Raw genomic sequence first — 22,363 nt, 5'->3', positions numbered from 1 at the left:
GCGGACAGAGCTAGGAAGTACATGTTTGCATACTAACCCGCGCATGCTCACGAATCTGTATATTTCTTTATCTCAGTCTACAAATATAAAACATGAATTCATACTGGCATCTCTTGCTAATTAAGCATCACAGGGTTCATTTAGCCTCCTCCCCACCCACCTTGCTTATTTGTAACAAGATTCTTTCTCCAACAGTGAGAACTCTGGCTCGTGTTATTTATAATTTATTTACTTATTTGACCAACCCTAAAACACAAGTAAAGTAGGTTTAAAATTGATAACCCATACCCTCGTGAGAAACAGTTGTACCATTTAGAGCACGCTGTTTATTACATATAGTTCTTTGTCATTGCCCGTGCAGTATGCAGTCAAAAAACTATTTTCTAGTTACTTTGGTGAACTTGTTTCCCTCATCCCTCTAGTGAAGTTATGTTATACATTTGTAACATAGTTGAATTTATTTTCATAGTCCTCATTATATCCTGGGATTTTCTGAACATTTCAGTTAATTTTTTTTTTATTCCTTCTGAATTTGCACAAATTAAAGTTAATTCTTTAGGGGGTACTACAGGTTTCAACAAATCACCCCAGCACCATATGTGACAGTTCCATTGTCTTAAAAGTCACTTCTTCCCTGCTCCCTCAACTCCTGGTAACCACTGATTGGTTTTCTATCCCTATAGTTTTGCCTTTTCCATAAAATCATATAAATGAAATCAAAAACTGTAGGTAGCCTTTTGCCTTTGGTCACTTACAGTGTCTTTAAGATTCATCCATATTATGTGAACAGTGTCTTTAAGATTCATCCATATTATGTGAATCAATTCCTTTTTATTGCTAACTAGTCATTTTTTGGATGTATCACTTTGTTTATCCATCTACTTGTTGAAGGTTATCTTGTTTGTTTCCAGTTTTGGGCAATTATGAATAAAGCTGTTACAGACATTTGCATCTAGATTTTTGTGTGACCACAAGGTTTCAGTTCTTTTGGGTAAACACACAAGAATGGAATTGCTGGGTCACATGGTAGCTGTTTGCTTAACTTTAAAAGGAACTGCTAAACTATTTTCTGAAGTGGCTATACTGTTTTACATTCCAGCTAGCAATGTGTGAGTCTCTGTTTAGCATTTGCTGGGGTCAGTTTGTTTTTGGCCATTCTAATAAGTGCATTGCATTGTAGCTTTAATTTGCATTTACCTAATGACTAAAGATGTTGACATCATTTCATATGCTTTTTAGCCATTTGGCAATTTTTCCCTGTAGATATCTTGCCCATTTTAACAAACTGGGTTATCTTTTTGTTACTGAGTTTTAAGAAATGTTTTTTCTCTCCATTGTTAAACTGGCTAGAACTTCTAGTACAGTGTGCAGTAGAAGTGGTAAGAGAGGACATCCTTGTTGTGTTCTCAAATTTAAGGGCAAAGCATTCAATCTCTGTTAAGTATGATGTTAGCTGTAGGTTTATTTGGAGATACCAGTTATTAGGTTAGGAAAGTACTCTTGCATTCTTAGTTTGCTGAGAACTTTTTTTTTTATCATGAATGAATGATGAATTTTGTCAAATGATTTTTGTGCATATATTGAGATGATCATATGGTTTTTCTTATTTCATGGTTATTAAGATGAATTGCATCGATTGATCTTCAGATACTGAACTAGCCATGAGACAAACCTCACTTGATCACAATGTATTCTTCTAAAATATTTTACATATATATATATATATATATATATATATATATATATATATATATATATTTGATTAGTCATTAGGGAAATACAAATTAAAAGCACAATGAGATACTTCATACTTACTAAATGACTATGATGACAAAGACCATTACAATTGTTGGGGAGGATGTGGAGAAACTGGAACCCTCATACATTGCTGGTAGGTGTGTAATAATGGTGCAGCCACTTTGGAAAACAGTTCGACGGTTCCTAAAAATGCTACAGTTACCACGTGACCCAGAAATTCCCCTCCCAGGTATAACCCAAGACAGAAACCTGTGCAGAAACTTATACACAAATATTCATAACACTGTTTATAGTAGCCAAAAAGTGGAAACAACCCAAATGTTCAACTGATGAATGGTTAAACCAAATGTGGTCTATCCCTACAATGGACTAACATTCAGCAGTAAAAAGAAATAAAGAACTGACCCATGCTACAACGTGAGTGAACCGTAAAAACGTTATACTGAGTGAGAGAAGCCAGTCATGAAAAACACACACTGTGTGATGCCATTTATGTGAAATGTTCAGAAGAGGCAAACTCCACACAGAGACGGAGAGTAGTTGAGTGGTCATGTAAAGCATGGCTTTTCTTCTGCTCTGTCTTCAGTGTGAGGGTTTGTGCTAATCTAGTCAGGAGTTGGGCTGGGTTTCAACCTCGATGTACCCGAAGGCTGCACATTCCTCAGGTGACTGCTCTGCTTATCTCTCTGCTTGCCTGTGGGTCTTCCCTTTTTGCTGCTCCCAGTGAGTCTGTTTTTGGCAGCTCCCTGCAGCTATAATCCACTTATTTTTACCTCACACTTGCTAGCATTTTGAGTTAGTGGCAGAGTAAAAGGACATTCCCTGATGTTTTCCCAGGCACTGGGACCTGGGGCTTGCGGGTGTGGCCTTCACCAGTGTTCCTGTCTCTTTCCTACAAGTTACACTGGCCTTAGCACGCATTCCTGCCCTCTCCCAGGGGTAAAGAGCTTTTTTATTTTCTTGTTCCCTTTCCCAGCCGCAGTGGATTTCCACCACTTCCTTCAGGCTGTCCTTTTTTTACCTTTCTCCTGCAGTTGAATGCTTTTGTTTCCTAGCAGAAGTAGGGAGATGAATCTGGGCAGTGTTTCACTGATTGGCCATTTTCCTCCCCACTGTGGTGCGTTTCCCCAGCGCCCTCTGCCTATACGTTTTGCTGAGTTCTCCTGAAAAGTAAGGCTTTTTTTCCCACAAGGGATATGGGAGTATCTAGCGTTTCAGCAGTCAGTATTGTTTCTTCCCTCAGCCAGCCCCGCAGGGCAACTTTCTCAAGGTTCTCCCTGGGCATCCTTTTCCCTGGGCATCCTTTTCCCCGGGCATCCTTTTCCCCGGGCATCCTTCATAGCCACTGGTGGGGTTCTTGGTGGGGAGCAGGGGGGGCAGGGGGAGCCTACACGAAGGTGTGAACCTTTCAATGTCTGCAGCTCTCAGGTCTTCACACTTTCACACCAGCGCATGCTCAGCCTTTAGCAATTTATTAAACATTTTTACTCACAGACATAGAAAACAAACTTGTAATTACCAAGGGAGGAAGAGGGTGGGAAGGAATAAATTGGGAGTTTGAGATTTGCAGATACTAACTACTATATATAAAATAGATAAACAGCAAGTTTATGCTGTATAACACAGGAAACTACATTCAATATCTTGTGTTAACCTGTAATGAAAAAGAATATGAAAATGAATATATGCATGAATATGTATGACTAAAAATTATGCTGTACACCAGAAATTGACACAACATTGTAAACTGACTGTACTTCAATTTTTTTTTTTTTTGCTTTTGCTTTAATCTTCTTACTAAACTCAGCCCCACATGTCAAATGCTTGAGTCCAGGTTCTCCCAGGGGTTGCCTGTCTCCACTTTTCAGGCTAGTTGTTTGCCCATGACCTCACTTCTTCAATGGGTTCAAGAAAAGTCATTAATTTTCCCTGTTTCTCCAGCTTTTTTCTTGTTTAAGGGGAGGAGCAAAGTTCTTTCCAACTCTTTATTCTCATTGGCTTAAATGAAGTCCTATGGTTTCTTTTGATAAACAGATTATTCATTTTTGTGTGTATTCGGGAAGGGGGTGTAATTAGGTTTATTTATTTTTAGAGGAGGTACTGGGGATTGAACCCAGGACCTCATACATGCTAAGCATGCGCTCTACAACTTGAACTTTACCCTCCCCCAGGTTCTTCATTTTGATGAAGCCAAATCTATCCATCTTTTTCTTTGGTTTGTACTTTTCATGTTTTGTTGATTGACAATTGCATGTGCACTAATTCTTTTTACAGACACATGTTATGGCAGAACAGACTATGCCATAGAAAAGTTCACGAAGAGCTAGAATTATTTGATCCTTGAATCCACATTTGGAGTTTCTTTATGAGAAAAATAGTAACTTACCAATTCAGTTTCTTTATGAATATGGGACAAATTATCATTTCTATTTCTTCTTGAGTCACTCTGGTAAGTTGTATTTTCTTAGGAATCTTGTCTCTCATCTGCTTCAAATTTATTAGCATTTGCTCATAATGGCGTATACTATAAATATTTGTTATTGTTTTTATATCTCATATGTTACATTTAGGCTTTCTGGGTAATTTTTCCCTTTGGTCAACCTCAAGCCTGTACTATTTTATTAGCCTTTCAAAAAAATCCAATTTTTGACTTTGTTGATATTTGCTGTTGTCCTTTGGTTTCTCTTTCCTTGATTTCTGCTTTTATCTTATCTCATTTTTCCTATTTTTCTTTGGGTTTATTTTGCAGCTTTCCATGATCAAGTTGAAGAGTATATACAGGACCAGATCTGAGCAGGCCCTAAAGAAAGATGCATGTAAATTGCAGTGTGGCTCGCACCCCAGCACTCCTGTTCCCGCCACACCATCATCTTTCCCCCAACTCACACCTAAGGGCTCAAAGAGAGTTTTCTGTGATCAATTGTCTGAGGAATGAAGAAGCTAAGTTATGTTTATGTGTATAACGTGCTAGAGCCAGGCCAGAGTGGACTGCGTGGGGCAATGGCCCTTTTTAGAGGAGACCCTGAAGGATGGTGTAGAAAGAAATTTCTTCCAATGGGTACAACTTTGAAGAGTACATTTCATGGTTGTTTGTTTGTTTGCTTTTTGTTTTTGGTGGGGGGAGTGGGGAAGATGAGCTACACTGAGGTGAGGGTCTGACCAGATTCTTAGGCAGCAACTAATGATTTTAGGTAGATGGTTAGGAACTTAGAAGGAACAAGAATGGAGGATCAGTGCAAGGAATTTTATGCAAGAGGCATGTGTTTGGACTTCTTGTGATAGATCTGGAGTGTCAGAATTTTTGTCTCTCTCATTAGTCAGATGGACAAGGTGACCTTTTGTGCCTGTCAGTTAGTTTCTGTCTCCATCCACCTAGTGATTGCTCTGTGGGCTCCTGAGCAAGTGGCCACGATGTAGGTAGGCAACAAAACAGATGCACTCTGGGTCTGAATGTGTTTTCTCCACTTCCGTGATCTGTCAGCAGCATTGTCCCTGGACTTACAGAATGCATTATGTATCATCATGATATTTCAGAGAGCACAGGGCTTCACCAAGGAACTCATTCTAAGGCAAAATAAGTCGAGCATTAACCTTCTGAGATTTACTCCTGTTACTGTGATTCCTACATGCTGCTACATAATGAAGCAGAGAGGGAAATGGATGGAACCTGGGGATTCCCTGGGGTGCCTCCTAGTCCTCTTGTGTCTAGTCATAAAAGTAACTGGACAGACTTCTTACTGACAGCATCCCTAAAGACTCAGATCTTTCAGAAATGAAATCCGGTATCCAGTACTAATGGGGTCAGTGCTGCAATCTGAAGCAGCCTCTGCTCAGCAGTGGTGGGAGGGATGCTCAGCAGAGGAATTCAGGAAAAGAGTTCTGGGCACGGTTTCTGACTTATGCGTGATTCTCTAGCCATCTCAAGTGATTTTTATTAGCTAACTAATTATCTTTTTAATAAATTCACTTTGTGTTTAAAGCAGACAGGATTGATTTTAGTAGTTGAAATGAAGGATCCTGATTTTCATAGCGAAATAAGTGAAGGGGGAGGAACAGATTATGAGGTGACTGTGTCCTCCTCAAAATATATGTTCAAGTCCTGTTCCCTAATACCTGGTACTTGTGAATGTGACCTTATTTGGAAATAGGTCTTTGCAGATGTGGTCAAGTTACGAAGAGATCATACTGGATTAGGATGGGCCCTAAATGCAAGGGCTGGTGTTCCTGTAAGAGGAGAGACACAGAGGCCCAGGGAGGAAGGCCATGTGATGATGGAGCCAGAGATCGGCATGATCATCACTAAAAGCCAAGGAACCCTGAAGATTGCTAGGAAGAAGCAAGTAAAGATTCTCCCCTAGTGCCTTCAGGAGGAGTATGGCTCTGCTGGTTTTAGATTTCTAGCCTCCAGAACCATGAGGGAATACATTGTTTTAAGCCACTCCGTTTTTTAAGCCACTCAGTTTGTGGTCATTTGTCACAGCCGCCTTGGGAAAGTACTCACACTTCATTCAGGGTGCCCTGAGTCTGTGAAAAGATTCAGTTCTGGGAACTGGACGTGTTCTCCACTGTGGTGACTCAACACAGGTCTCAGTTTGCTGGGCCTGGAGGTAGGACTTTAGTGGGCTGCCCATCCATTCTGATCCTAAAAAGCCACAAGGTTTTTAGCCGCTGTCCAGAATCCCCTTCATTAGACTATGCAGGTGACCCAGCTGGTCCTGCCGCCCACTGGTCCCCATCCCCAGTGAAAGCAGCAGCATCTCCTCCTAGCACACCTGGGTGATGGAGAGCAACCAGAACAGTCTCTCAGAACCTGCTACTAGTCCCCTCAACAAGGTCCCAGATTCAATCGAACTCCGCAACACCAGCAAGGATCAGATGCACTGGTATTTTATGAACCACTAAGGGGAAAAGAACACTGTCAAAGTATGACCTACAGTGATTTATAGTACATCCTCATCTCAGAGACATGAAAAGATGTGCATCTTAGAACTCACGAAATGTATTTCTCCGAGCCTTGGTGAAGGGCGTGTCATTTGTGCTCTCTTAAGGACCAAAGTGAGAGTGTGAGTGAGCAGATCACACGGGATAAACCACTCTAACACGTAACACGTCCGTCTCCCTAAGATTTTAGATTTCTTCCTGTTCATTATTCCACGGAATTTCTGGTACCTTTACTTAATATGTGGAGTACGACTGAGTCCGGGTTTCAGTCAGCCACCTAAGAAAACAACTAGAATGGCTAGCTGCTTGAGTGAGCATATTGATCCAGAATCCCTGGCAGGCCTACCCATATGGATAAATTCAGCTTGATACCAAATTGTGAGTATATCCCTTTGGAGTAGCGCCCCCATGTTGTGTAACCAGACATGTTTGCTGGAGCCTTTGCAGGCATTTTTTAGTGGGTACGTCTTTGTCTGGGTCAGACTCTGTATTTGTCTTTCTTGGCCTGTCTCGGACTGTCACTACAGGTTTGGAAAAAAATGAACAGTGGTGGAGATGCTGAGGGGATATGGCTCTCTGTGCCAGGGAGCTCAAGGCAGGTTACGGAGGGTTTTCAGGCTGGGTAGGAACGGCATCTCCAGACAGGAGAAGAGTGGTGGAGTCTTCTGACAAGTGAGTTCCACTGCAGATTGAGATTCATGGATGCTCCGATTGATTCATCTGCATCCTGTCACCATTCCACTTCTCAAGGTCCAATTTTTACATAAAAGACCTGCTTCAAAGTATGAATTAAAGTAACCCGGTAATTTGGCAACTCATGGGATCAAACCTGTGAGTTTGTCTTGTGGTCTCAGCTTTTCCGCTGCAAGCAGTTAAGAGATTCCTTTACTGGAACCACAGAAAAATCTCTGATTTTCAGTCTGTGCTTTGATAGGAGGATTTAGGAGTTAGAATTTGTCCTTCCCTTTCTTTAAGCCAGTAATTTTCAATGGTGGTGATTTTGTCTCCCCCAGAGGACATTTGGCAATATCTGGAGACATTCTTGGTTGTCACAGCTGGGGAGGGACATGTGTCATACTTGCACCTGGGGATAGAGACCAGGGATGCTGTTAAACAGCATGTGATGCGTAAGACAATCTCTCGTAACACAGAAGAATCCAGCCCCAGATGTCAACCATTTGGGGGTTGAGAAACCCTGTTTTAAACTATTCATCAGAGTAAGAGGTAACCACTGCGCTCCATATCCCTTAATTTTTCAAAAATGCTGATATTCCTCTCTGCAAACTTTTTTTTTTTTTTTGCCAGAATGATACTATGACATGATCAATTATAAGAAGTAGTTTTTTTTTATTGTTTCATGAACTACTAAGAAGGAAAAACCAGGGACAAAACATAACACTACATTGATTTTTTTTTTTAACATGCCATTTTTTTTTTAATGTGTGCCCTGCATGTCCTCCTGTGGCGACTCAACCCTGCCAGAGCCACTTTATGGGCACTTCATTCTAGGTAATAGGTGACAATGTGACTGCTTCCCCATAAGATGCCAGGGTAGTAAAGTCACGTCCCTTCATACTTGCAGAATTCCGATTGCCTTTAACCCCAGGAGGAAGGCCCAATAACTAATCCTTGAATTTCTGTTGCCTGCAACCACTCCTGATACAAGTTTCTGATTCTCAGTAGCAAAGTGTGTGTGTGTGCGTGCACGCTCACACATGTGAAAGATACTGGATATTGTCTAGCTTCTGGAGGAGCTGGGATTGCTGGAGACCACATTTAGGGCTACCTTTGGCATCATCCAGGTCAGGCTTATAGAATTTGTCTGAAGAGACCAGCACTGCTCACCAAGGCCAGCCACTGGGTGCCATGGCTTTGGCTGTGGACACTCGCTGTAGCATCACCTTCCCCCCGGCTCACCCTGGAGCGCGTGATCCCCCCGCGGCTGCCATCAGAGTCCTTGGAGTCTGCTGCCTCTTCACTCGCTGGCTGCTGATTCCTGGCACCTGAGTGCACGCTTGTGCTCTGGCCCCAGGGGAGGCTGGAAAAGCAAATATCTGGCATTTTCAGCATCTGTAATACGAGGCAAACCGTGCTTGCATCTGTCTTGCTGTGCGGGGAATTCCCCCAGCATAGGCAGATGTCCATCCTGACTGGCCCCGAAGAGTGGCAAGCATCTGCGAGGCCGGCTCCCGGCAGCTCTCCCTTCTGCTCATTCTGAAAACTGGGAATCTCTTCCCCTGTCTGAGTGCTTCAGCAAGTGGTTGATTCTCCAGATACAGTCTCGAATCCATCCTCTTTGGCTCTTGTGTCGATGACTTAATACCACCAACTGTTCATCCGTTTCATCTGGATGACTGTACAGCCTCTTTGCTTCCCGTCTCCACGCTCTTCCCCCTCCTAATCTCTGCTCCGCAAAGCAGCAGGAGGTACGTTTGTCAGTCACCCTATAAACGTCTTTCCTAAAAGGCCTTCAATGGCTTTTGGGGGGGGGTTAGAACAAAATCCCAAATCGTTATTTTTGGTATAAGGAGGGTGGTCTTATGTCTCGTTTCACCTAGGTACGATTTTTTAAGAGGGCTTCCTTTTATTCTCAAGAATGTGTGGTTTGGACCACACGTTACCGTCAGTTTACCGATAAGGCCCTGCATTTTCTGAGCTCTGCTTCCCGCCCGCCTCCCTCGTGAAACTGCTCTGGTGCTTGTCCTCTCTGAGCTCTTCTCCCTCCCTTGGGGACTTGCGGGTTCTTCCCTTCTGCCTGGTACACTTTTCCTCACACTTAACCACAGCCCTGTTGCGTGTAACCACCCCTTCCACGTCTTAATCGGTGTCTCTGAGATACCTTTCCTTACCTCCGCATCTGAACGGCCCCTCCCCCTGCTCTCTGTATCATTTCCTTGTTTATTTCCTCCATGGAGTCACCAGGATTTGACATTTAATTGTCTGTCTGTTGTTTAATCTCTGTCTCAGGCCCTAAGAACGTAAGCTCCCTGAGGGTATGGATTATATGTTTTACTTACCATTGTGTCCCAGGGCCACTTAACAGTGGCCCTCAGTCCATCACTAAAAGGTCTTCCTTCCTGATCCCTTGACAAGGTTAAGCTCCCATGCTAGACACAGTGAAAGCACTCCATGCTTTTCTTCCTTAGCACGTCCCACAATTGTTCTTAAATAGTAATTTGTGTAATTTCCCTTTGTCAGTTTCTCCTTCTAGATATACTTCGAGGAGAACAGAGGCATGTCCCTCTCAGGATGCTTAGAACAGGGCAGTTCAATACATGTTGAGTCTGAGTATTCTGCAAAAGCATGTGTCTGGGAGCTAGGGAGGAGGGGGCAGAGGTGATCTCGTCGGCCTCGCTCTGTGGTGGGTTGTGGAAGCTGCAAGGCGTGTTCCTGGTGGGGCGGGCGGGGAGGGCAGAGAGGCCACTGCAGCATCCCTCATGCAGCCAGACTAGTGGCTTAGTCCTCCTCTTCGGTGGGGTTTCCCTTGACTTCCTCTGCTTCCTTCTCAGCCTCCCTCTTAGAGGCTTCTTGAAGCCCAGAAAGATCTGGGCACATTGAGGACCAAGACCTTCAGCCAAGACAGATGGCAGGGGTGGGAGCCAGGCCTCTGGATCCTAGGGACGAGCTGGAGAAGTGTAGCGAGAACTTTCAGCTAATAACCCTAACTTGATTCGGTGTTATCTTTGTGAACAGCCTTGTCCAGTGATAATGGAGAAGTATCCCAAACAGATTCAGCATCCAGTGAGGGTCTAACCAAAACCGAAGGAGATAAAGTTTCATCATCCGTCGAAAAACCGCTGAATTTATCAGAGGCCAGTGGAAGCGTACCTGTAACATCCAACACCTCAGTCCAGCAACAGACGACTACAACAGCTAGTGACAAAGCAGACTCAGACAACACTACTAAATCCAAAACAACCACTGTCTCTATGAAGCCTGAAAACATAAGCAGCCAGAATGGAATTTCAATTGACACAACTGGATCTGGAACCCAGAGTAACCACAGTGTGACCACAAGCAGCATGACCACTAAGGAAGGAACTCAGACAGCCTCTGAACCTCAAAATCTAAGTAAACCCTCAGACACCACTACTGCTGTCACTTCCTTGACCACCCCTGCAAGCACTCCCCAGTCTAACATGGTCCCTGTGCCTTCGAAGCCCTCAGGGAACTCCTCCGAGGGACCGAAGGAAATTACTACAGCTGCTAGTTCAGGCCCAGTGGCGGGTCCCACCGTCACAACTCAGGGGATGCTGACCACATCAGGTAAGTAATGCCTTTTTTTTTTTTTTCAAGCAGAAAAACTTTCAAATACTTATGTTCTATATGGTTGCTCAGCTAGAAGATGGAGATTCACCCTGTGGGTTAAGTATCATGAACGCGCGCCACCTACACTTAGCCTGTTTCCCATTTCAGCGATGAGCAAAGGCAAGAGGGCTGTGTGTTCTGATGTGAGCTCAGTGTTTTGACTTGTCCAGTTGAACGTTTACTTTTCTTAAGTGCTGGTCTTAATCCTGTAAATTAATTTCAAAAGTCACTGATGGATCGTGTGCCTCAAGATCATGAGCCATGTCAGGTCTGTTGAGTCAGACTTTCTGGCGTGAACCTGAGAATCTGCATTGTGAGGCACTCCACAGGTAGTTTGGGTGCATGCTGGGTCAGCAGACGGCCACACTGGAAGAGCATGGTCATATCCTGCAGTAAGAGGAAGGGCTCCAAGTTGGATAAACCTGGATTCAGATCCCTGTTCTGTTGCTTGTTAGCACGTGATGTCAGGCAGTTCATCGAGCTCCTCTGAGCCTCAGTTTCCTTGTTTATAAAATAGGGATAATTATGGTACCTTCCTCATAGGGTTGTTGTGAGGATTAAGAAAGAAAGTAACCTTTGAAGCACTTAGGACCCTCACAAGAAGTAAGCGCTCAGTTAATGCCAGCTTCTGCTGCTGACATCATCATTCCTCTTCTTACTTCTCCCTTGCACTGGCTCATCCAGTCTGCGCCTCCTGTGAGATGCTACGGGACTGGCTTCATGTCTGCCTGTTCTTCCTCATAGCCTGCCTCCTTCAGCTGGTGGTCTAGGTAGGGGATAAGACTAAAGAACCTCAGAAAACTAAGAACGAGAGAGACTCTCCTTTTCTGTTAAAGGCACCACTCACCTTTTCTCATAACCTTCATTTTCCCAATTACAGTACCACAGGTTTCCTCACCCGGCACTCAGCACACCTCCAGCAACATGCCAGCTGTCACTGGGAGCTCTGCGGCTCTGCAGCCTACAGGCTCTTCACTGGGACCTGCGACCTCATCACCTGTCGTGGGACCCACAAGCTCCAACGCTCCGTTGATGCCAACTGCCTCACAAGGCTCCAGCACCCCTTCCATTGTCTCAGTAGTTTCAGTACGTGGGGCAAAGGTAAGAGAGCCCAGCCTGGGAGAGAAGGGACTCCGGGAAGAGCATTTATACTCCTCCCTTCCCAGGGTCCCTGGCGGGGCTGTGAGGAGCTATCGTCATTCACCCCTTGTCTCTGGCTTAGACAGTGGGATAGCCAATAACACACCTGGCTCGGAAACTCCAGCTGGCCACGCCCACAGCTTGCCCGGATCTCCCAGGGGAGGCAGGGAGGGAGGGAGAGAGGGAGGAGTCAAAGACAAGATCTAGTCAGGCTGAGCCTGACCATTAATATTAATCCCAGTGGCTTCTTGCAGATACAGTGCGAGTCTCCTGAAGCGCCAAAAGAGAAGATGCTCATCCTGAACCTCTCGACACCCATTAGCTGTGTGAGTACCGTGCTCATCTGAGCCCCACCCTGATGTACACCCCAAAATGTGCTTTAGCAGCAGGGTCACAGAAGGTAGAAGGGAATGAAGTGTTCTTTCTAGAAAGGAGCAGAGAGATGTGTTCATTTTCCTGCCATTGTTTTTTCCTAGTAGGACGTAGTCCCTTTCCATCTTCATGAGGGACAAAGCAAGGTTCAGACTTCACTAAGGGAAGCCCCGCCCACAGGGCTGCTGCAGGGCCAGAAGTACCAGCTCTCCTGGGCTTCCACGTCACAGTGTCTGAGAGCCTGGAGACCCCAGTCCTGGTTCGTGTTTGCTTCTAGCTCCGGGTGTGCCTTTGTTAAGTCGATCTCTTTGAGCTTCAGGGGCCTCAATTGAAAATGAAAGGCTTAGTCTGCCTAGCTCTCCCTGTTCTAATAGTCTGTGGTTTTATATATTTTTATATTTCCTGGTCCATGTTTTATATGATGGCCTCCCTCTAATCTGGGGGAACCATTGTCAACAGTTTCTTCTTCCAGGCAGGGTGATACGTGTTTGTACTGTTTGGGGGAGATGGTGTCAGCACGTGTGTGAATACATTTGCATAAAAGAAAGAGTAGCAGTGTGTCCACTGCCTTGAGACTGCCAGTCTCCCTAGGATTAAGGGCTTTAGTCCCAGGATGTCTGCTGCAGTGCTTAGTAAATAGCTGAGAGCGGAGTGCTGGTAATGGATGGCTCACTGCTGCCCTCTTCTGGTCAGTGGTTATTTTAGCAAACACCCCTAGAATTAGGACAGGATATGGTTTCTAAAGGATGGTGAACTTGGGTTTATAATTCTTTGAGGCCACGTGTAATTTCTGCAGTTGTTTTGAGTGTCCATCATGCTGGAATTTTCCATGTGAACTATAGAAAAGCATGCATTTAGACTGGGGTTTTAACATATGACCCAGTAATCCTGCTCCTGGGCATATATCCAGAAGGAACCCTACTTCAAAAAGACACCTGCACCCCAGTGTTCATAGCAGCAGTATTTACAATAGTCAAGACATGGAAACAGCCTAAATGTCCATCAACAGATGACTGGATAAAGAAGATGTGGTATATTTATGCAATGGAATACTATTCAGCCATAAAAACCAACAACATAACGCCATTTGCAGTAACATGGATGTTCCTGGAGAAAGTCATTCTAAGTGAAGTAAGCCAGAAAGAGAAAGAAAAATACCATATGAGATTGCTCATATGTGGAATCTAAAAAAAAAAAAAACACACAAATACAAAACAGAAACACTCATAGACATAGAATACAAACTTGTGGTTGCCAAGGGGGCGGGGGGTGGGAAGGGACAGACTGGGAGTTCAAAATTTGTAGATACTGACAGACGTATGTAGACTAGATAAACAAGATTGTACAGGGAAATATATACAAGATCTTGTGGTAGCTCACAGCGAAAAAAAGTGACAGTGAATATATGTATGTTCATGTATAACTGAAATTGTGCTCTGCACTGGAATTTGACACAACATTGTAAAATGACTATAACTCAATTAGAAAATGTTTAAAAATAAAAATAGACTGGGGTGTTAAAAGGGAGCAGTGTTCCCCTGGGGTTGGGCTTATTGGACAAGGCAGGAATCAAATTGATGCTTGCCCAGGCTTTCCTCTGGCTCTCTTTTTGGCTGAAACTTGGCAGGGGTGTGTTTGGTCATGAGAAGCTTTTTTTTTTTTTTTCATTTGTTATAAATGGAAAGAGGAAATCCCTGGCTCTTTACCTGATATCAGGCTGCGAAATTAGTAAGCCTAAGGAAATTCCAGGTAGAAACCCAAGGAATAGTTTGTGGGGCAGGCCATACCAAGAGTTCTTTTCTTCATCCTGGTATCCTTAACTCCAAAACTGGTCAGAGAAACATCAGTTTGGGGTGCCTCTGGATGACGTGGCAGGACTGGGTAAAAGCAGCCTGCACTTTGCTTCCTCACTCTCAGCCTTAAAGCCATGTCAGCCAGGCCATTTCTGTTTAGAAATGTAGAAAGCTTCCTTCTAAGATATTCTCATGTGCATCTTCAAGGTACTCCCAAGTTCCCCTCTTCAGTGATGGCCTCGCTTTTCTCCCTGTCAGCCTGTTTATGGTTTCAGTGTCTTAGCCCAGGGAACGGGCACACCTTTCAACTTTGGGATAGATAAACTTGATCTGAGAGTCAGGGCTACCCACCCCACCCCCATGAGGTTTCTGAACTCAGCACCAAAGGCTGGTGAATGGCAGGTTCAGGTGGGACTGGTGTCTTCCCCACTGGCAGTGCCTCCTCAGGGAGAGGTGGTAACAGGCAATCAGGTCATGATCCTTAAAGAGATTTGAGGGAGAAAGAAGCACTAGGGCGAATGGTATTGTTCAACCACGGACGAGATAAACGGTGGGAGGAGACCTGGGGATGAGATCGGCAAGGGGCAGAGGAGGCAGGGGCTGGCCCAGGAGGACAGCACATCACTCGCCACTCTGGCAGGCCTGGGACTGGCACCAGTTGAGGCTAGAGCAGGGAATATGTTCACATCTGACCTTAGCTGCGAAGGGCAGCCCCACAAGCCTTGGCTAATGTCATGATCCTTGAGAAATCACCTGTGGTCTCCCCACAACAGGAGGCAAGCCCTTTCAATGAGAAATTGGTCACACTTCTGTGCCAAGCGGCAAATGCCACCTTCAGCCTAGTTCAAGATGAGTGCTGTGTTCGGCTGGCACCTGTTATAGACTTCCCAGGAGTGCAAATCAAAGAAGTCACTATTCGCAGTGAGTTGAGGGCAAGGTGGGGATTGAGGCCAATGTGGGGTGGGAATAGGGCAGAGGGTGGCTGCTCAGGAGCCACAAGGATGGGTCAGTTGTCAACTCCCAGCCACCTGAGAGAGAGACACCACTCAGGAGATTGAGATACAGTATGTCCTCCTCTGTCCCTTACCATGTCACTCTGAGCTAGACCACTGAAGCCGCATCTCTCCCTCTCCCCCCTCAGAAAGATTCTCTCCCAAGGATGTGTATGAACTGCTGCACAATAAATGGGATGCGCTAAAAGGGGTAAGTGGATGCCCCACTGTGCTGGGACAGACTGAGTTAGGAGCCTGTCCCTCTGAAGTCCCTGGTTACCTTGCTCGACCATCTCTCTCATTGTCAAGGAACCTCCAGTTTGCAAGTATCTAGAAGGTAGGAGGATAAGGGGGCAGCAGGGTGGTGGAACAGGCCCCACCAAACCCCAAGCAGAAGAGCTCAGACGTGAATGGTAGTTCTGAGAGAGGGTGCCCCAGAACCTGTTCTCTGCCACGTAACTTTCTCCTTCTCGGCCAGGTGGGAGTTACTAACATGGCGTTGGGGGATCGAGGACCACCAGAAGAGACTGAGGACCGGTTCAGCATGCCCCTCATCATCACCATTGTCTGCATGGCATCCTTCTTGCTTCTGGTTGCGGCCCTCTATGGCTGCTGCCACCAGCGCCTCTCCCAGAGGAAGGACCAGGTGAGGACTTATTCCCCTGGCCAGGGAGCAGTCCGGGTCACTAGATGATGCTCACCCCATTGTTCCCATATTAGAGAGAAGTGAATGGGCCACGGACTCTTTCTGATAGGCATAGGCCGTCCCTTATAGGTAATGGAAACTTACATGGAAAATTAAAGAGGCAGCATTGTGGATGGGAAGAACGTGGGCTTTGGAGTCAGGAAGACCTGGTTTAAGCCCTAGCTCTGCCTCCTGTTATCTGGGTGGCCTTGAGCAAATCATATGGTCTCCGAGCTTCAGGTTTCTCATCTGCATAATGGGGATTATACCCACCTTGCAGAGCTGCTCTGAGGACCCACTGATAGAAATGGGCCTGAGCATGCCTGTCTGACCAGAAGTTCTTTCACTTCCCTCATTACAATTCCACGCAGACCCATGGTTCTACCCTGGCTGTACACTGGTGAGCTTGATGCTTAGCTTCCTCGCACACCAATTGAAACTGACTCTCTGGATTAGTATATTTGTTAAAACCTTCCCGGGGACTCTACTGTGCAACCCAGGTTGTATCTTGGGTAAAGATGGAGAGGAAGCACTATCTCCGGCAGCTCCTGTCTGCAGCAGAGATGGCTGTAGGTTCTGCTGTACCCATCTTGCTCAGGCTTAGGGAGGTCCTCAGTTACATGGCCTGATGAAAGTAATTTTCTTAAAGTTCTTCCCAATTCAATGCAGTGGGGTAAGGCAGGGGCCTGGAGTGTAAAGTTTGGTGGGAAGGTATGGAGGCAAGAGGAGAGTGGAGGACTGTGGAGAACAAACTCCATTTTCACTGACCTCATGGATTTGCCACCCGGGCAAAGGCAAGGTGCGCTGGGAATTTTAGGATGTTGGGCGAGTTCATAGACTAGCCCTGAGGCTGGCCAGTCATCAGGATGGCCTCTGGGAGCACCTACTACTCACATTAACCAAATTGGAGTTCCTGGATTATAGGTACAGCTGTTATATTAAAGCTATATTCCAGCTGCGGCCCTCTATGGCTGCTGTCACTAGCAGCCTCTCCCAGAGGAAGGACTAGGTGAGGACTTACTCACCTAGCCAGGGAGCAGTCCAGGTCACTAGATGACTCTCACTCCATTATTCCCTCAAAAATTACTCGTTTTTTCCTTGGGTCATCTCCTATAGCAACGACTAACAGAGGAGCTACAGACAGTGGAGAATGGTTACCATGACAATCCAACATTGGAAGTGATGGAGACCTCATCAGAGATGCAGGAGAAAAAGGTCGTCAACCTTAATGGGGAGCTGGGGGACAGCTGGATCGTCCCTCTGGACAACCTGACCAAGGATGACCTAGATGAGGAGGAAGACACACACCTCTAATCAGGTCTGCGGGCGGCCTCCAGCAGTGCACAGAGCTCCAGCTGAAGCACCTCAAGTGCCATTTGGATAGGGGAGGAAATCCTTCCCCTTTGAGGGAAAGACTGGGGAGGAGACAAGACTTGGAGGACTCCCTCCTTCCAGTCCCACAGGCCTTATTTTTCAAGTTGAACACATTCTGTCTAGAATCCTTCCGTAAAATAATCCACTAGTGCCTGAGCTCAGTGCTGCTGGGGGATCAGGAAAGAGCCATATTTAGAGATGAGCTAGTAGAATTCCTTCATTTCACAGACTGGCCTAAAGAGGGTAAAGTCAAGGTCACCCAGCCACTGGGTGACAAGAGTTAGGATGAAAACAAAGATTCCTTCGTTCGGTCCAGTGCTCATTCCCACCATGCCATGCTCTTGCAGTCACCTGTGCCCTCCCTCCAGAGCTGCCCTGGGCAGGGGGTGAAGCTGCCAGTCAGTGGATAGGATGGAGGGGAGAGCAGGGCCAGATCCTGTCTCAGTGGGATCTGATACTTGAAGGGATTGGTCCCCTTTTCTGTCTCCTATGCCAGCCTCGTCTGCCAGTGTCCCATCCTCTTTCTTCTCCATGCTCCCTTCACTCAGTTTTTATTCCCACTCTGTCCCAGAGCCCCTGGGACGAACACAGGTCATTCATGACCTTGAACCCATTGTTCTGGATTCTAGTTTCCTGGCATTTGCTTAATGAGTTTAGGACTGAACCCCCCCCCCCCCAACACCAGTGTGAACAGGTCTCCCCAAGGGTCCATCTACAGGTGAAGAGAGAAGGGGACACCCTTAGTCCCAGGAAGGGCCCTGGCAAACCCCCCCAAGGCACTCCTTGAAGAGGCTCCCTGAGTGCTGCTTTGGCCTCCCGTTCCCAGCAGGGGCTAACATCCACAGGCAGCTACTGAAGGCAAAGTTTTGTTGTCACTGCTTAGCTGATACACTGGGGGTGAAGACCCAAGCTAGGGCATCCCCTTGAGATCCGGTGTGAAAGAGCAGCTTTAGGGCAGAGGTTCTTGGGGCCCAGTCAGCAGAGAGGTATCTTAACAGACAATCGATTAAAACAGCAGGAAGGAGAGGCTTTACTCTCCACTTCGTAGGGAACTCAGGGGCTTTGCAGGTCGCTGAGAGTGTTGTTGTTTTTAATCCAGCCTCTACTGCCAAAGGCCAAAGCTCAGTGTTGGGAGGCTTTTGGGTAGATTCCCATGTACCTGTGCCACAAGGTAAGACAGGCCTAGAACAGTGGTGCGTTAGGGGCAGCCTGAGGGGCTGGCCTTCCATTCCCAGCAACCTCTCACCGTCTGAGGACAGAGCTACGCCTTGCTGTGTCCCTTCCTCTGTATTCCCAGCGGGGCTGCCCAGTGCTCCTTCAGGTTCTGGTGGCATCTCAGGGAAACAAAATGCTGATGCTGCCCGGTGGAGGGGTTTTGAGGGCGCTCAGCAGGTAAACGGCACCTGAAGACTGGGCATAGTGAGATTTCCTCCAATTTTCTGAGAAGAGGGAATCCTGTATGGAATTTTGAACTTTGCCCATGGTCTCTATTGTTCTTGGACATAAATTCCCTAGAACCAACTACGAAGATAGGGAGAACTGCTTAGGAAAATGAAAATGGTCATTTCAGGGCAAAAAGCCAGATACTCTCCCCCCCCCCCCCGCCCCAAATTTCATGACAGGCCCAGGCTGCAGTAGTTCTGATAAAATAGGCTATCTGCTTTGGGATAGGTTATTTTTTCAAAGGGGAGGAGCTTAGAGGGAAGACCAATGTCTATGTCCTTCCTTGGCCACCTGATTCCCTATTCGTAGCCTTTAGCCATTTGGTATCCAGGGGGAAAGGAAGGCCAGGGGTTCAAGTAGGGCCCCAGTGAGCGTCCCAAGAGCTGGGAAGATGCTAAGCTAAAAAGGGTCTAAAAGTATCTGCCCTGATTCTCTAGTCTCTAGTATTTGGAGGTTGGCAAGATGGAGTAATGCCAGTTTGGGGAAAAATAGAGGAAACCTTGTTTAACTGGGAAAAGATCTGTTTGCTTCTTTCTTACACACTGTTTGGGTCTTTCTAGCCAGTGGGATCATGGCCACGGTGGCAGAGGCCAGACTGGATTGTTACTCCTTTGCTGATTCTGGGTCACATTTCACCTGCCAGCTTTAGACAGACATGAACTGTGTCTCTGCAAACCAATCAAAGGCTGCAACCCCCAGGCCTCTCGGGGAGAGAGAGAAGACTGGCAAAGACAGAGAGTAAACACTGTGTTTGGTCCAGAGGAGTGACTGTGTCCCTGTCCAACGACAACCTTGAGAAGCTTTGGGCCAGTTCAGAGGTTCTTTTGGTATATCCGAATTATATTGCTCTAGCCTTTTAGGGCACCTTGCCTTGGCTTGCTTTTGCCACTAGACATCTGTGTCAAAGGCCACACAGCCACGTACCTGTCAAGGTCATCTTCCCACATCTTTACTGGGCTCTAATACTGTCTGGCAGTTCACACTAGGGCTGAGAGGAGAGAAGAGGAACACCGTCAGGAACTCAGCATGACTCAAACAGGTTGTGCCAAAGAGAGATGATAAAGTCTTTATTCCAGTCCCTGAACTGCATGAGAGGCCAGAAACCATGAGCCTGATGATTGGACAAAATCCAGCGGGAAGCACGCTGTCGTGAGTGGGGAGAGATGCAGCTGTGAAGAGGGTACAGAATAGTCTCTGCATCATAGGACAGGATATGGGTTTAATCTGGTCTGGACACAAGATTCTTCTTTCCCCTCTTGATAAAGAAAGCTAGCAGAAAGTTTATTTAAGCCACTTCAGGAGCTTTATCTTTTTGACAATATACTGGAGAAACTTTGAAAAACACATTCATGCTGAAATATATATATATTTTGATAATGCAAATACAACAGCCACATGTTAATCCACCCTGCACTTCTTTGAATATACTCTGGAGCAAGCTGAGAGATGGGTTTTTTTTCCCTCTAAACAGGAATGTAAATGTCTGTTTTACTAGAAATGACAAGTTTTTGTTTTTCTTTGTTGAAAAACGAAATACAAGAAAGGCTGATGATCACAGATATTTTAAATACAATCCTCACCTCTCCCCAGTAAAGTCCCATCACATTACAGTAAGGGTTGGAGTCCATATGCAGTGGTTGGAAAGTGACACTCTAGTCGTAGGGAGAGGGTTTTAGAACCTAATCTTTTTTTTTTTTTAACAGGAAAAGAACCTGAAGCCCAGAAAGATACAGTGACTTGGCCAAAATCACATGTTTAGTGACAGAAACAGGATTACAACCTGGGTTGGAAGACTGTCCAAATGCTGTGTGCCTCAGGAAAAATCAAGAAATTAAGGACTGTTAATGGAGGACAGGCACCAGAATGACACAAAGGCCAGAATTCCCTTCTCAGATCTCCTGCAGCAAGGCTAGGGAGAGCATGAAGCCAAGAATAGGCACCCTACTGGTCTCCTACGCTTCTGAGTTATTTAGGTCTAAGACTTAAATGAACAATTGTTTTCTACCAAGAAATAGTTTTGAATGAGCTTTTACCTATAGATTGTCTATTAATAGGACTAAGGATCAAAGGGAACAAGACAGGAAGGCAGAGGGGATGAGAGCAAAGCAGTGGCATATCTTTCATCACTGCCATTAGCTGATTCACTCAGGTTTGGTGAAAACCCAATACTGAGTGAAAGGAGGGGATTAGTATTTGCTGTGGGTCTTTTAAAAACTAGTGAATGTTAAAGAATTTGCCCAGGACACTGGGGAAGCATGTGTGTTAGTGGACAGGGGTCTAAAGTACACTGGAATTGAGAAACCTGTTTATAAAGACTACTTAATTGTTGACATTTTCTTACAAAAATATATTTTGTGAAATTGTTTACTATCAATTAAAGTGCTTTTGTGTAAGCTGGTTCAAGCTCTAGTATTTTGCTCTGACTGGGTTACATTCTTCACTTGTGCGCAAGGCTTGTCACTTGAAGCCCCTGAAGACATCAAGCGCTCCGGTGAGCGCAGTAACCCCTGCTGTTGTTACTCCTGCTTAACTGTGCAGGCCCAGAGGGTACAAGAGAAGCACGGAAGCTGAAAGGAAGGAAACAGGATCCTCAAGGTGATGATAGTTCTCCAGATTATATCCGGCTGCTCTGGTGAACATAAGTCAGAGGCTCTCATTTTCCCTCACAACTCTGTTTTATCAGTATTTTACCCTCTTCCTTCCCTCTGCTTCTGCCTCAGATACAACTATGAATCACCCACCACCAAAGATCCCAAGGGGGCTGCTGAAGCCTGATCAGGTATGAAAACACTGGCACAAAGACAATACAAAAATATAAGATATAAGCGAAGGATTCTTTTCTGCCCATAAAAGGATATTTACTTGTCAGAAGCCGCCTCTGCCTGTCCCGTCTAGACACACAGTGGAGATGAAGGAGGTTCAGGAAAGGTGATTCTGATTCTTTTCATGTCCTGAGGTGGTATCATCTACCTGTGTGTTTCTTCAGTGCTAGGGGAAAGCTTCCTCACGGCCAGCTCGCAGAAGGGCAACTGACAGGCGAATCTGGCCCACATTCATGGTTGCTGTACAGCTATCTCTTCTATTTGCCTGGCCTCTTAACAGTTTACAAAACATTTTTACACATTTTATTTAGGAATTGTCACCACTGTACCAATTGGGTAGAGAGATTAAGGATTCTCTTTGGGATCACACAGCTATTTAAATGGTACTGCTAGGCCTTGAATCTGTATCTTTTCTCTCTTCAGTCCTACATTCTTTTCTCAATACCACATTAATGCTTGAGTTCCAGTACTAACAAAGTACACTTCTAGCATGTAACTACTGTTAGAATATGATTTTCCCTTCATTCTGAAAGGCAGTGAACACCCTTAAGGGTGGGCCAGAGTTGGGCCACGGGTATTTTGAGGTTAGCTTCGAGAGCGTGCCGAGGGTACAGAAAGGAGCACAAGTGCTAGGAACTCAGGCAGGCCCCTGGCCACACTGTTCTAAGAGAGGGACTCATATTTACCATGACCACAAAGACCCAAGACTCCATTTCTCTTCCTGAATAGGTCATT

General features: G+C 45.6%; 1 protein-coding gene across 3 annotated transcripts in view; it reads left to right on the top strand.

The window, feature by feature from the left end:
• PODXL (podocalyxin like) overlaps positions 1 to 21,209 on the top strand; it is a 45,775-nt gene extending 24,566 nt beyond the window's left edge. Inside the window, exons 2-9 of one of the 3 annotated variants that reach the window (XM_032483353.1) lie at positions 10,393 to 10,965; positions 11,888 to 12,108; positions 12,402 to 12,473; positions 15,086 to 15,233; positions 15,454 to 15,515; positions 15,783 to 15,950; positions 17,106 to 17,307; positions 20,510 to 21,209. In XM_032483353.1, coding sequence (XP_032339244.1) covers positions 10,393 to 10,965; positions 11,888 to 12,108; positions 12,402 to 12,473; positions 15,086 to 15,233; positions 15,454 to 15,515; positions 15,783 to 15,950; positions 17,106 to 17,303 — 1,442 coding nt within the window. In that variant the 3' untranslated portion in view covers positions 17,304 to 17,307; positions 20,510 to 21,209. Of the gene's footprint in view, positions 1 to 10,392; positions 10,966 to 11,887; positions 12,109 to 12,401; positions 12,474 to 15,085; positions 15,234 to 15,453; positions 15,516 to 15,782; positions 15,951 to 17,105 lie in introns of all 3 variants that reach the window. The other 2 variants (XM_032483352.1, XM_032483350.1) reach the window with 2 other exon arrangements.
• Positions 21,210 to 22,363: the final 1,154 nt, after the last annotated feature.

This window comes from Camelus ferus, chromosome 7, assembly GCF_009834535.1.
Source record: "Camelus ferus isolate YT-003-E chromosome 7, BCGSAC_Cfer_1.0, whole genome shotgun sequence".
NCBI classification, from domain to species: Eukaryota; Metazoa; Chordata; class Mammalia; order Artiodactyla; family Camelidae; genus Camelus; species Camelus ferus.
This window is presented reverse-complemented; position numbering and strand designations above follow the sequence as displayed.